The sequence below is a fragment of the Hypomesus transpacificus genome, chromosome 19, assembly GCF_021917145.1.
Source record: "Hypomesus transpacificus isolate Combined female chromosome 19, fHypTra1, whole genome shotgun sequence".
Taxonomy (NCBI): Eukaryota; Metazoa; Chordata; class Actinopteri; order Osmeriformes; family Osmeridae; genus Hypomesus; species Hypomesus transpacificus.
The window spans coordinates 8,035,844-8,050,639 of NC_061078.1; the positions used below are offsets into that span (position 1 = coordinate 8,035,844).

At 41.5% G+C, this 14,796-nt stretch overlaps 1 protein-coding gene across 2 annotated transcripts in view; it reads left to right on the top strand.

Moving 5' to 3' along the window:
• The window catches only part of map2k5 (mitogen-activated protein kinase kinase 5), a 40,138-nt gene continuing 25,342 nt past the window's right edge, over window positions 1–14,796 (top strand). The window contains exons 1-11 of one of the 2 annotated variants that reach the window (XR_006957718.1): window positions 1–497; window positions 676–724; window positions 913–980; window positions 4,271–4,340; window positions 5,268–5,308; window positions 6,660–6,724; window positions 6,919–6,967; window positions 8,606–8,670; window positions 13,231–13,270; window positions 14,170–14,238; window positions 14,625–14,706. Coding sequence is in view for 1 of the 2 variants with exons in the window: in XM_047042701.1 (XP_046898657.1) it covers window positions 366–497; window positions 676–724; window positions 913–980; window positions 4,271–4,340; window positions 5,268–5,308; window positions 6,660–6,724; window positions 6,919–6,967; window positions 8,606–8,670; window positions 13,231–13,270; window positions 14,170–14,238; window positions 14,625–14,706 (730 nt within the window). In the remaining variant the exon portion in view is untranslated. The remainder of the gene's footprint in view (window positions 498–675; window positions 725–912; window positions 981–4,270; window positions 4,341–5,267; window positions 5,309–6,659; window positions 6,725–6,918; window positions 6,968–8,605; window positions 8,671–13,230; window positions 13,271–14,169; window positions 14,239–14,624; window positions 14,707–14,796) is intronic. The other variant, XM_047042701.1, reaches the window with a different exon arrangement.

Below are 14,796 nucleotides of genomic sequence, written 5' to 3' on the forward strand. Positions count from 1 at the left end.
TATAGTATCCGGGTTGTCCATGAAAAACTTCCGGTGCGTTTCCTTTCTTTTTGTTTATCGCTAGCTTCTAACCTAACTCTATGCTTCTAACTCGTCTGTAGTTTATTGAAAATTGAAACTCGCGTAAAACTTTGACCTGCCATGTACAGTCGCTTACAGTATCACTTGATCATGGGAATGAGATGGGATATTTAACCAAGCAAGCTAACTAGCTAGATTCATGTTGTCCTAGCCAAACCAGGCAGATAATTAATGTCTGCTAAGATTCGAGGATGGTAGCTTAACTGTTCAACAGGCTAGCTGGCTATTACTAGCTAGCCGAGCAGCTAGACAAGACAGATTATGCCACTGTACATTTGCCTGTTATGATATTACTCGTTATGAATATTTTTTCTGCCATGGACACCGAGGGAATCGTGATCCGTATAAAGACACCCGTCGGGGACATGGACTCTTCTGTGGATCGTCCTTCACTTTTGAGCTTTAATGACTTGTTGGTGAGTGCATACTAGTTCTAGTTAGCTCACAACATTGCTCTGTCTCTGCATCATGCATGAGTTAGCAGAGTAGCTATCCTACTGTCTTAATAAAGGTTTACAAATACAAGCTAGTATCTCAATTTACCAACTTTAGTCTAACGTTTTCGGTTAAAACTGTTCAACAACTCTTTTGTAGGTAGCTATCAGGGATGTTATGCCAGAAGCCACAGTCACAGCTTTTGAATGTAAGTTGAATACCCATCTGTAAGTGTAACCATTCTATAATACATGAGTCATACACGTGTATATTATATAATTGCAAGTGCTTTGCATAAATCTTCTAGGATGTAAGCTATTTGTTTATATGCTTGCATCAATGGTAGTATGTTCAAAACTGGGAGTGTGGCTTAACATCTTACCCTTGTGTTTTAAGATGAAGATGAGGTAGGCGACAGAATTACTGTAAGGACTGACGAAGAACTCAAAGCCATGCTGTCATATGTGAGTATTTTTTTTTTAATATAGTGGTCACTTACATCAACCTCAAAATGCAGCAACATGTTTTTTTATAGTCCGACAGCCGTCCAGATATTGATGTCACCTTGGTCATAATCCAGTAATATCACAATACATTATGGGACTGCATTCAGGGATGTCACAAATAATCAGTTGGCCTATGAATAACACTGAACCTCATACAACACATCTGTATGATTTAACCAATGCTACAAGTCAGGCTACTATATGTCTTTTCATAGAGCTATACAATTGCTTTCTAAATCTAAACAGATTTACTAGGCAAAAGTGAAGGGTTCTAGAACCCAAAAATGTATACACACTTTTGCATTGAACCTTGCTGACCATGCAAGTTAGAAACAGGCTATTTGTTTTTCCGTTCTCTTTCTTGATTCTTTTCAAATTTTACATAACAAAGCACACAAGTCCTCCAAGGGATTTATCAAGAAGACAAGAGTCAGATCCCATGCAAGTTCATAAACACATAAAACCATTTGAATGGAACTGTGGCTCACAGTGCAACAATAGTTTTTGGGGACATTCAATTATGACAAGGTTTTCTGAGCCCTTAGTCCTTTTCTTGTACTGAACTTTAAAGCAGATTATGAACCATGAGTGACGATAGTTCTATTAGTTTATTCTGTACTCTTCTTACAATTTAATGTGTATTGAACACACTTCATTTCAATGATATAGAATACATTTCTGAACTGTAAACACTGGATTTATTACAAGAGTAATGATTTCCACCATTATCTTTATATAGAGATAATTTGAAATGGATGTCCAACACCATAAATAAATATCACAATTATCAAGCAAAAAACGACTGAAACAATTCTTGCCCAACTGCATGAAAATATTTAGTTGTCCTCCTCCTCCCAACCCCTTGCATCTTCTATACTTACTGTTCACATAACAGACATTAAGAGTAATGACTTGTAATGGGTTTCTCCACGAGGTATGGCGAAAGCTAAATGAACTGTCAATTTTTATTATTTATTATTCAGTACTTAAAGTTTTGCCTCATTAAAGAGCAGCCCCCCTGGGCAGCAACATTGTTCAAAATCTACTTTCATCTGGGGATGTCTTTTACCCCCCATCAGCTTACAATGATGCTGTTATAGCCACAGGCTCGATTTCCTCCCCTGTTTTTGCGCGCCCATCTTTATTACTTAGCCTTCTCGTTTTTGGATACTGTGTTAGCATTGGATACTGTGTTAGCATTGGGTTTCACTGATGTTCCTACCAGGCTGGTAAAACAGGAAGTGTGTCTTTGTTGCGGGGCACTGCTAAGATGTCTTAAACTGGGGTCATGGGACAAAAAGATCAAACTTTCTTAGCTGATTTATGTTACTATGTACATTTCTACCCTTTGTCCAGTTTTGTGTGTTGATTTACAAATGAAGAAATAAAACACTATTGGGTAAAAAAAAGAAAGGAAAACACAGCACCCACCCTCTTACATTAACTGCCTCAGAGTCCACTGAGACCGACTAGTCTTCCAGGCATCTCTTATCATTGCTTGGCACCTTGAAAGACAGGTGCCCCAGTTGAAAGTTAAAGACTGACCCGTGTCACACAGGCGAACCACGTTACCCCATTCCCATCCTCGCTCTCCATCCCTCTGGAGGGAGGGGCCTAATTATGCCTTGTGCTCTCCTGCTCCCCTTAGTCTGCTAATGATGATGAGCCACCCGAAAGCCTGGGCACTCTCCACTCTCCTCCTCTCCACTCCCCTGTGTCCCCCTAGGCTGAGCGATGGTATTTGGGTTTTAACACTGTTTTACTTATTGGCCAACAAAGGGGAATGTCTTTTAATACACCTTTTACAGATTAGACGGTAATTGCGGCCTTAATCAATAAGCTATCCAAGTGGAAAATTAAAGACGTGTGTGTGGCGAATGTGTGTGTGTGCACACGCTCGTGTGTGTGTGTGTGCGCACGCTCGTGTGTGTGTGTGCGCACGCTCGTGTGTCTGTGCCTCAATTTTCACTCTGTCTTTCATTTGAGCACACACATGTTAGCCCCATTGTTCCTGTGCGGCCTAGTGACAACACTGGAGGGCAGAGCTTGGGATAGGGCCTGAAGACGGCTTGACAGTGATAAATAGGCTTTTTAATAACAGCTGCGCCACTTGGGTAGCCATTCTGATCCACTTTAATTCCAAGCTGGCCAATGAGGGAGCAGTGCTGCCTTTACATAAGGTATGTGAGTCCCTACACTTCTGGATCAAGACTGAGGGATAACTACTGTACAAAGACAGAGACACTGTTGCAAACACAGTCACCCACCCAGTAAAAAAGACTGAGGCATGGTTTTTGCACACACACACATTCAGACCACCGTCCCCCCCCCCTATCCATCTGCCTCTGTGATTTGAAATGGACCTGATTGTCAGGGGCAAGGCCTCTTTGTTAATTTACAAAGATCTCAAGTCTCCAAAGAGGGTGGGGTGGGGGTTTACGCACACAGACACACACACACACAGACACACTGTTTAACAGATGGTTTTGTTAACTGAAACGTCAATTGTAATGTTCCTTTGGCAGGCCCATCAAAGACTTTGTGTGTGTGTGTTTATGTATTTGAGAGAGTGAGGTGCTGACCTGCAGTGGAGAGGTTAATGCTACAGCCTTCCAGAACTTGCCCTTAGGGCACTGCAGTCCTCATCTAGACCAGATTTGAACAGAGCATGCTCTTGTTTAGTGTGAAAACAGATCAGCTGTGAGGTCACTGTCTTTCAAAGTGTACTGTAGGTTTACAGTACAAACCTCTCTTACTAGAGATATTATTCTACTGAGGTCTTCTGTTACGGTTATGGGATAGAACAATGTTGTATATAAAGCTTTTAGGCCTGTACTTTAGGTAAACAGTGTTTAGGCGTGATAGCAATGCTATTTTAATGTCTACATTGTCAGAAAAGGTACCTATTTCCCATTGCTGATATACTGTAATAACCAGAAAGTGTGTAGTCATTTCAAATAGCTTCTAAAAGATGGCATTACATATTAGATATATTTAGATCTTTTTCTGTTGGTTTCAATGTGTACATTTTGAAAGGAGGGTTTGGATGTTGCTTTGTCAGTCTTAACACCCTTCTAGGTAAATGCTCATGGTGAAACAGTGGCTGGCTGTTGTTTATAGTCAACCTCCATAGGGAGGCAGCCCAAGGAAAGATATTTAGAAATGTGCAACTGAAACCTCTGGTCTAGGCTGTTGAACATGTCCTCAGCACCACAGGTTCTTTTATTTGGTTGTTTTCTTATTTCCAGTACTGTAATACAGTGCACGAACAGCGAATGAACGGCCTGCTGCCTGAGCCCCTCCAGATATTTCCTCGAGGTACAGTTGGCACACAAAGCTATGTAATGTGCTTTTCCTTATATTATCATGCATGCTTGCATTGTATTATATGTGTGCATGGCTTATTAATCTTTTAAACCAAGTCCATGTTTTATAATTTTTTGTGTTACACTGATATTGGGTTGTGAGCTCAGTGAGTTTGCCACTATATGAAGTTGTTCACTTGCAAGCTGGTAGGAGGAGTAAAATGAGGTGGAGCAGAAGGAGCAAGAGGAGGAGTAAGAATCAGTGGGTGGCCTGGAGTGACAGAAATCAGCACCACCACTAAAAGCAGTCTATCAAAATTGACAGATCCCTTTAACATATACTTTATTTTAAATAAAAATATAATAATAATCTTGACATTTCCAAAACTCACTGCAGTTCAATGATTTTAAGTCGCTGTAGTGTAAAGATATCTGAAGGCTGTATTTTTGTTGTGGGGAAGATACACTTGTAGGCTTTAAAAATGCTCATGAAAAAAAAATTTTTTTTCTTGTAGCTTTTCCTCTGAGACACTTGGGCAATAACAATGATCCCCGACCATACCTGCTGTGTCTTCTTCCCTCTCTATAGACAGTATAAACCCCCAGGCTCCTGTCTCTACAAATGCACATCCCTCATTAAAATTATAGTGTATAAATGCAATTGGCCACACCTTGGAGCTCAACAGACACCCATTTAAAGATATGTCTCTGATGCATAACTCTGTCTCTGTCTGTCTGTCTTTTTACGTCGTACTCTCTCTTTCTCTTCTCTCTGGTCTCCCAAGCCACATTGCAATCATTTCATCCTCTGTAGCTAATTTCAGTATCTCATTTTACAGCACTTTTTTTCCCTTTTCTTTTACATGAAAACCATTCAGTTTCAGCACATTTGTAAATGGCCTAGTGATGTGTTCTACAATTTAGTCAATTACTGTTTCAGCCGGCAAGACTCCCGGGATAAGGAACATACATGGCCTGAAGGTACCATCTCAATAATTGTTTCAGCGGTTGATAAAAAAGAAATTGGCCAAATGGATTTGTAATGCAGTGTTCCACTTATTGAAATGTCAATTGAAGTCAAGCTTTTGCCCTTTCTTTTTCCCTCTCACTCACTTACTGAGTCTCTTTCCTTCCTCTCTCCCTTTTTATATTTATAAATGTCATTAGGTGACTGTTGAGGAGTCCCCCCCACCCACACTCCACCCCTGCCCCCTGGCTCCCAATACTAATTTGGTTACACTGGGATCGGTGGCTAAGACTAGGGTATTATTTTCTAATCTGCCCCCAAAGCATCATGCACCCCATTATTTCAAGCATCCATTTGGAGGTGGAGGTAGATGTGGAGAATGAGAAGGTGGAGCAGGGTTAGACCAAACCAAGTCAAGCGTTGCTGTTAAAGTGATCTCCTCAGCACCCACCCCCTGACAGACACGCTGAACCCCAGACCCTACCTCTTGTCGCGCATATGTTAGCTATTGAAACCTGCTGATAATTACAGAAGGTTAACAGGCTTGAGACCATCCTCTCTTTCTTTCTGGACGACTCAGTAACAAGCCTGCTCACTTCTTTACCCCAGCTACCAAGGGGTTTGTTGACCCATTCAGCAGTCTAAAACAATTTCTTACATGTAGTTTTTTTAAATTGTGTTTTAAATCGTTCGGTACATCCTTCTCTATGCTTCAGTATTAATCTAAAATTCATTGGTAAGGAGAACCAATGCCATACATTTAAATGAGGTATTTCTGGGCACTAATTAAAGAAAGATTCCCCCCATCTTCTTGGACTCAACGCTATGACCCACCGACCTTATTTAAATAAATTATTTTTAGACAGCCAGTTTGTGATTTTTCTATTGTTCAGTCTGGGTTTATAAGGGTGTAATATTGCAGCATGAAGGCAGATGTGGAGAGAACACGAATGGACCTCAGATAAGGCATTTATTTTAAGAATATCAATACAAGGAAAGTTTTTTGAAACAGGATGATATATAACATTTGTGCAGTTTAATAAAAAAATGCCAGTCTACTGTCTCACCTCTTTAGCCCTCTTTCTACTTTACCCCTGACTTTCCTTTTTCTTTATTCCTTTCCCTCTGTTACACTGTATCAGTATCTTGTTCTGCCCCCTATTTCTTTCACTCTCTCCACTCGTGCTCCACTCTTTCTTTCTCTTTCTGTTCCTCTTGGTCTTTCACAAAAGCCAATTAACCCCCAGGCTGATCTGGGAGCAAAAACCTGTGTTCCATCCTGTATACTGTGTTCATTAGCGAGAAGGGCGTTCTTCTGTGTGTCTCTAAGTATTGACGGCCTGTCTCCTTTCTGGTTGGCTGCAGGTAAACACCAGGCCCAACCCAGCCAACAACTCTGGGGCGGCCGTCGACACCATGCCTAACAATAGGTGAGAAAACCGCAATAACGAGTCTACCCTTCCCAGGGCTGGTATATAGATTCATATTTAGATGGTTTGTTGAGTAAATAAATGTAAGGATTTGTTGAAATGGTTCATGGATGTGTGTAGACTTTGTAAATATGTTTCTGTGAAATTGCAAGGTTTTTGATATTATATGAATTTCCTGTTTTCATATTTCCAAGCTTAAAGAAGTCATCAGCGGAGCTGAAGAAGATCCTGACAAATGGACAGGTACTCTATTTGTCTTATTTCGGAGATGTATGTGAAGTTGTTAATGATTCATATTTATAATACATAAAACGTAGTCGATTCTCGTCCAGTGAACTGCACAAGTAGCTGCCCAGAGTCCTGTGTCCTAGGAAGAAGTAGTTGTCCCCACTGGCCACTGTTCTTCCAGGGTTCACCCTGTGAAGCTCGTTAGCTCCTATTGACCAGGACGTGACATGTCCTCACTAGTGAGTGGGTTGTCATTGATTTTCTGCTTGTTTCCCCATCCCTACGGCCATCCTGGCTGAGATCTTTATCTCCTCTGAGTGGATAGATATTCATAGTTTAAGTGAGCTGTCTTCCAGATTACAGAGAATATATAGAAGCAGACAAACACAATAGCAGTGACATACTGGATACCTTCACATTATCACACATACTCATAATGCCAGGCTTTTGTGCCCACACACATACAAAGTGTTGTAGAGACATTAAAGCCAGCCACTTCCACAATGTCACCTGTAACACTTCCAACTAATAGAGCAATTGTCCTCCTCTTGCCCATTTTCCTTTCACCCTTGTCCCCTCTCCACCCCAGCTTTCCTTCCACTACTTCACCCTGTTCAACCATCAATGAAGGGGGGGTGGCAGTGTAGCCACAAGCTCCCCCTTCACCCTGTCAGGGCCAAAATAAACCCTAACAGCCACACATTGACTTTGTATCAGCTAAAGAACAAAGCAAGCACACAGTCTGTCGACATTCCTCTGTCCAGAAGCTAGCTAGCCAGTTAGCCTCTAACCTCTAACACCACACCACCACCAAAGCAAATCTATACAGGTGATGGGATATACATATGTATCCAATAGCTGTCCCGATTTGGAAGAGTTTCATGAAGGAGGTTATTGATCAAGTGTCTAATGTGTCTGGAGATGTGTGTCTATATTAGGTCCTTTATGTTTCTTTTGTCAGTATTGCTTGGACAATAGTTTATGCTGATCTGACTTGTGAGGGTTTATAAGTGAATATATTTGGAGTAATCTAGAAGATGTTTTATTTGCTCTGACCCAATGAATAATAAGATTAATTAGTGCTATGATGTTGAAGTCAACTTAAACTCACAAAAAAAAAGAAAGAACACGATTTGGACACAGATGTTTATAGATGAGTGAGAGGCAGAAAGAGAGACCCACCCACACACCATCAATGTGACCTGAGGAAGCCCTCCCTCCCATCCGGGTCCAGGCTATATTACCCCCATCTGACAGCTTCAGAATGGGATGGAACAACGACAGCAAACAGATCGCCAGTAAACTCTCCATTCTTCCTCCCTCCCCACTGTCCTCCAACAGCCTTTGTCCTTTATAAATTGGACAGCAAATGTTGTATTGATCTACTCCCCCCCCCACCCCCCTTTCTGTCTTGCAATACCTCTGCGGCCTTTCTGTTGCTGAACTTGGGGTGACCTGAACGCCTGCCTTCTTGTTTATGGCCTCCAGTAACATTTGGTTCTCCCTCCCCTAACCCACTATACTTTGTCTCTTTCTCTTTCTGTCTCCCCCATTTATCTCTCCCTAGACTTTGCCATCCTCTACTTGATACCTCTATTCTCTCAGGGGTTAACCATATCATGTTAACGTGTGCTTGTGTGTGTGTGTCTTCAGATAAATGCCCAAGACATCCAGTACCAGGAGCAGCTTGGCCAGGGGAATGGAGGCACAGTGTACAAGTGAGTGTCCGTTGTCTTTCTTTATGTGTTAGCCTTGGCCAGGATGCTTTGCAGATGCGGTGAAATTAAAACTTGTTTTTAAAATGCCTGCGGGTATCCAATTAATGGTTAAGGGTGATGCTGAGTGATGGCTTCATGTATTGGTATCTGTGCTTGATAATTCCCATTTTGTGTTTTTATCATTGAGATGCTATGTTTTTGTTAATTTAGACTAGGAAACATACTTGTCTTTTTTCCTCTCTATTTTTAATCCATCAGAGTACCCCTCCACTTGCTTTTTTTGTAGATCCATTTTTACAATCCCAACACCTGTATGGGATATCGATCTAAGTGGTGGGCTATGAAAGTGATGGCGTACATTTACTTTATTGACGTTACCTGACTCCACCCACACACACTGGCACGAATGCCAGACTTGATTCACTCTGTACGGGTAACCTGATGTATTCATGAACTACATGTGCACCAACGTTGTGACAAGGATGGTGCTTTGGTCTCCATGTAATACATCGCCCCCCCACCCTAACTGGCTTTGTTTCTTTCATCTACTACTATTGAAATATTTTATTGAGATCGAAGTATTGATCACTTCTCAGTCTAACCTTGACTTGACTGAGTGGTTTGTCTGCCTGTCACCTTTCCTAGAGCTGACGGTAAATCTCTGAAGGAGCAAATCCACTTTTCATTCTTTCTTTCTTTTTTTTCTTTATGGCTTTTACCGCTTTTACCGCTTTATCACGTCGAGGTAGTTTCATTAACGACCTTCCTCAGTTAGTGGTATAAGCAGCCAACTATCCTCTCAGCTCTGGAAAAATGTTTCCGCTGGATTGAAGAAGGCCGATATTGCAAGCGCAACAACTTCTCTGTCAATTGAGCACAGCAGAAGATCCATACCCTTCTGCACTGGGATATGTGATGTCAGGAGAAAAGAGGCCAAAGAAAAAACTGCTGATAACATTTTTCTCCCTGTTCAATTGTTCATGTATTATTTAAATACACAGGGAAGGAATATATTGTTGCATACATTAACTGTTCCCCTTGGTTGGGTTCCATTATCAAATTGGGAGTTAGAATACATTTTTGGGGACAACTAAGCTGCATTAAGAATACCGTTTCTTACAACTTATTAACCACTTACAGTCGTTTGCCATTTGTGTACTAATGTAAAAGATGAACACAGTGTCTACTGCCCAATCCACTTAAGTGATCTACAAGATTCTGGGTCAGGGCCCATCTAAGACCGAGCAACCAATGAGCTCATAGACCATCACTTGTTTTTATATTTTTAAGAGTCTTGACATTCCTGCAGCACTTGGAGGCCAAGGCTAAAGCACAGAGCTGCTCATCCAATCAGTTAAGCTTATCCAATCAGTTCATAAGTTTAGGGAAGAGATGGGGATGTGCAGGCAGGCCAGTGTGTCTGGCTCGAGGACGCCTCAACATTGACACTGACCCAAAAGGATAACTGCACAAGACTTATATATTGCTGTCTGAACTCGTCTCACTGGTAGCATGTTATGAAAACGTGAGAAGGTATAATATTCATATTTGGAGGGTTTTGTTGTATGTTAAAAAAAAAACTTGACCCGTAACCCTGGGTTTGGTGGGTTCAGAACAGTTGACCTGGGGGGTATTCCAGAAAGCAGGTTATGCATTATAACCAGGTAAGTTAACCCACCTGCTGATTCAGAATGTCGCAGCAACCTACTAGCAATGTTGCTACAATGCTGGGTGTCAGCTGGGGAGTTAACTTACCTGGGCATGTCACATAACCTGCTTTCTGGAATACCCCCCTGCTGTCTGATGTTAACCGTAGTTTGCATGTTTGTCCCCTTGTTTTTAGAATGTTGTAGCCTTGCTTGTGTTTAAAACCCCAAGTTAACATGACCATAGACTGACAGCAAAGTCAAGGCACATACAGATGTATTAACATCTAGAACACAAGTACATGTCCTTAGAGTAAAACAACCCATGTCATAAGCCACTCGCAATATATAAGTATATATTTGTTCATCATTTTTACCCCCATGCGTCCTTCATCACCTCTAGTCTAAATACTTTTTTGCTAATGTCAAATATCAGACATGCAGAGTTGTTTATTTATTTCGTGTTTATACATGCTTCACTCCCAAAGCATAAGGTGCCTGGGGTATTACTTTAAATTGCTTTCTCAGTTGGATTCTCTATTGGCCATTGGGTATTTTGTTGCAGTGTCATTATATTTCAAGGAATGTTGTGTTGATAACCCGTTGACATACAAAAGCCCTTAGACATGCATACCCTACATACATTATGTATTCAGATACACAAACACAATGATGTACACCTGCATCACCTATATGCACCACACACATGTTCTCAAAGTCATCCCTTTTCTGTACCTCCTCCTGTTTACGGACCATAATGAAATATTTATCCAACTGGATCACAGGGATCCTCATTTTATCTTTCCTCACATTTTCCTCCCCCAATTTGACTTATATGAGGCTTATCTGGTGTAAATGGCACTAGCAAAGGCTCCCCACCTTTTAACCTCTCACACCATTTATGACCCACAACCATTTAATTGCAATTGGATGTTGCCAACACCTTGGCTATCCAGTGTGTCCTGTTGACCCCATGAGCCATATGTTCTGGACATTGTTCTTTATTACACTAGCTACTGGTCCCTGTCCCTCCCTGAGACGCTAAGCTCTCCACCAGTATGGCTGCCCATAAATAACCAGCACAGGGACAGTCAGCCATTCCCCGCTTGATGAATCTGTCGCAATTACAACAAGCACATTTACATGCAGTGACATCCACTTAAACACCAGCGGTCTCTTTTTAAATCCCCAGCCCATTTTCTCTATAGATTTTTCTTTCCATTGATTGGATGCGGAAAGCTGATATATTTCTGTCGGAGTGTTCTCTGTTACAAGGGGCTTTGCCGTGGGCTGTAAAGCGGGCCTTCCAATGTGCAAGCTATTTAGAAGTTGATCACTTTGAGGACTATTTAATGACTATTTAACTTTGCTTCTGTGATCCCCTTTTTTCTCCTCCAATCTCATTCAGCTCTTCAATTAACTTTTCTTGCCAAGTGATCTTATGCAACTGAAACAACTAAAACAAACAAACACGTTCACTTTTGTGTTTTCCACTTTTCTTTCGGGTCTGTGTTGACAGTGTGATACTCTTTATAACTTTAGAAGGAGGCCGTTTAGCGTGTGTTTGGCATGTGACCCAGAGGGGCCATATCCGTGGCTCTGTAAACCAAGCCTTCAGCCCTGACCGGGGGCTACGCTAGATTCAACCCCATGGACACTTTGTAAATGCACAGAGAGGGCCTATGAATACTGCATGACAAAGCTTTTATTACCCCTGGAGCTGGAGTGTAAATAAGATCCAGGCAATGGGGCACGTTTACTGGGGTCATGTCAGGGGGAAGTGAAGGGGCGTGGTTGCTTGTAGGGTAACCTTGCCCCTGACACAAGCCTGTCAGTATAACTCATAAATGTGTGTGTGTGTGTTGGGGGCAGGGTGGGAGTATGCCTGAGGGGGCAGGATGGGATAGGGGGTCAAGGATGTTATTTTGAATGTGCACCTTAAAACTATGGGTCACCCCATCTCACAGGCTTAATAAGGACACAGGCCTTAATAATAGTACAGCTCTTTACTTTGAATGATGGGGTTTGGCTCCAAACAGTCATGTATTTTTAATGACACATGCTTACCTGAATGTTATCTTGAAGGAATTCTTATTTCTTGTTATTAAAACTAGAATGTGAATTGAGCCTAATTTCAAGTCAGCATTTCAAGTAGTTTAACAAAGGAACATATATAACAAGAGACTCACATTAAGTGCTGACATTGCTTTTGAACCAAGGGTCTTGTGAAAGACTAAACCCAGTACGTGCAGAAATGATACGTTGTGCCAGACGAGCATCAATGTTTTCCGGGTAGTTACCAGACGAGACACTAACAGGTGGTTGTTAATTAAATGGCCGGACCAGTTTAAAGGTGTCTGGCTAGGAGTGCAACCCCCCCCCCCCCCCTCCCCCACCCCCCATCTAAGATGCATTAATCACACCCTGGTCTGGTGTGCTCTCTGAAAAGACCTGCTGACAGGTGAGATCCTAGACATCCTGATTACCCTCTGGACGCTAGTGAACACAGCGCTGTTGTTGACGTACAGTGCTCACGATCCCGCCCCATCTCCAGCCTCTCGCCAGCTGTTGGGGAAGAATAGCGATTGGATGTTGAGAGGTCGGGACATTGTTGCCGGCGCTGTAAGCCGACCCATGTGGCCCGTAACTCGAGCCGACGACTAGCATTAAGGAGTTTCATCATTAAATAATTGTGCCCATCCCATTCGACATTTGTTTACCTGCAACCTGAGATCTGTCTGGGAGACAGCGTCAGTCCTGCACAAATCAATTGGTGTTGGGTTTTGACCTTTGAGAACTCTTCAGACTTAGCTTGGTAAATAATGTTAGAATTTAATTATGTGCATTTGGAGAGTCTTTCTGTTGTCTATTATTGGTTGTTTGATCTGTATGATGTTATTTGTCTCTTTGACAGAGCCTACCACCTTCTTGGAAAAAGGGTTTTGGCAGTCAAGGTGAGAACCCTTTTTCTTTTCTTTCTTAGACCAAGCATCTTCACCTGGGATCTTTGGTCTTAACTGGGCTCCATCCAGGCTCCCTATCAAACTCCTAAACTGTCTTTCAATGTATCTTTCTTCTTCAATCAATTCATTTAGTGAGTTTCTAAGTCTTGTGTCCTGGCATTGTAAGTAAAATGGAGTGGTACATAAAGATCATTACATGCAGCTATTCTCCACTTGCATTAACCTTCAACCAATTTTGTTGCGGTATGCCAGCGAAGCAAATTCCCCAATGCTAGCATGCTAACTGCAGTTGCTATGCTCAGGAGTGAGATTATATAAGAATCCTTGGCATCTGTATCAAATGCACCCTTACTGTACCCACAGACAAAACGGTTCAATTAACCCTGTTGTTTTTTAAATTCCTTTTCCAATAAGTTAATTGAAGTAAAATGACTGCCAGAGTTCTATTAAAAACAAGCACTCCCTCTCTTAATACTTGACGTTGATTGTTTCAATTACAGTGGTCTAGGTCTTAAATTGAAAATAAGACTCTTTAAGCATTTTACGTTCATTTACAACGAACCAACAGAGATATAGAATATAAACAATGGAATGTCTATTTACCTAGAGTCGTTCTGCTGACTATTTTGTCCTAGACTTGGTAGTAATTAGGAGGATATGGCTATTTCACTTGAGTCTTGAACTTTGAAGTGCATCTAGGTACAGTGAGACTGAATGGGATTGAAGAGTGTGTCTTCTTCATTAGTTCACAAGTGCTTCCTTAATAGCTAAGAGGCTAAGGCGATAGAGTTATAATGGAGTGTTCTGGGGTTCTTTAATAGCTTTTTTTGTCTGAGGTGTATGTGTTTGTGTTCACTTCCTGCAAGTATAGAAAGTCTGTGTCATCATAGGTCATTCCACTGGACATCACAGTAGAGTTGCAGAAACAGATCATGTCGGAGTTGGAGATTCTCTACAAGGTCAGTTAGATTTTTCTTTCTTTAAACTTTCGCTTGTCCTTTATCAACACAACAATATTTATTTGAAGAAATATAGCAGAATATTTAGTTAAAAGTCTAATGAAGTAGTTGTGGTACACACACACATATACATAACACAAACTCGCACTAGAGCACACACACAGTTGTTAGGCAGTCACACACTGTCTTGACGGTCCCCCTCAAAATGCATGTGGTCCCTCTCCTTTCCCTGCCTGAGGTATACTTGTAAACTTGGAGTAAACCAATATGTGATTATGTACAAACAGGGCTACTATTACTGACACAATTGGTTAACAACTTAACATAAACAATCAATATAAATATTTATATTTCCAACTTTTCTTTTTTCTTTCTCTGTCTGACAGTGTGATTCCCCCTACATCATAACCTTCTACAGTGCCTTCTTCCTGGAAAACAGGATATCCATATGCACAGAGTTTATGGATGGTGAGTATTTGCTATATGGCCTTATCAGTGACAAAGGATGGTGGCCTGAATGGAACATTAACTCATCCAGCCGTAGTAAGCCTCAGGGAA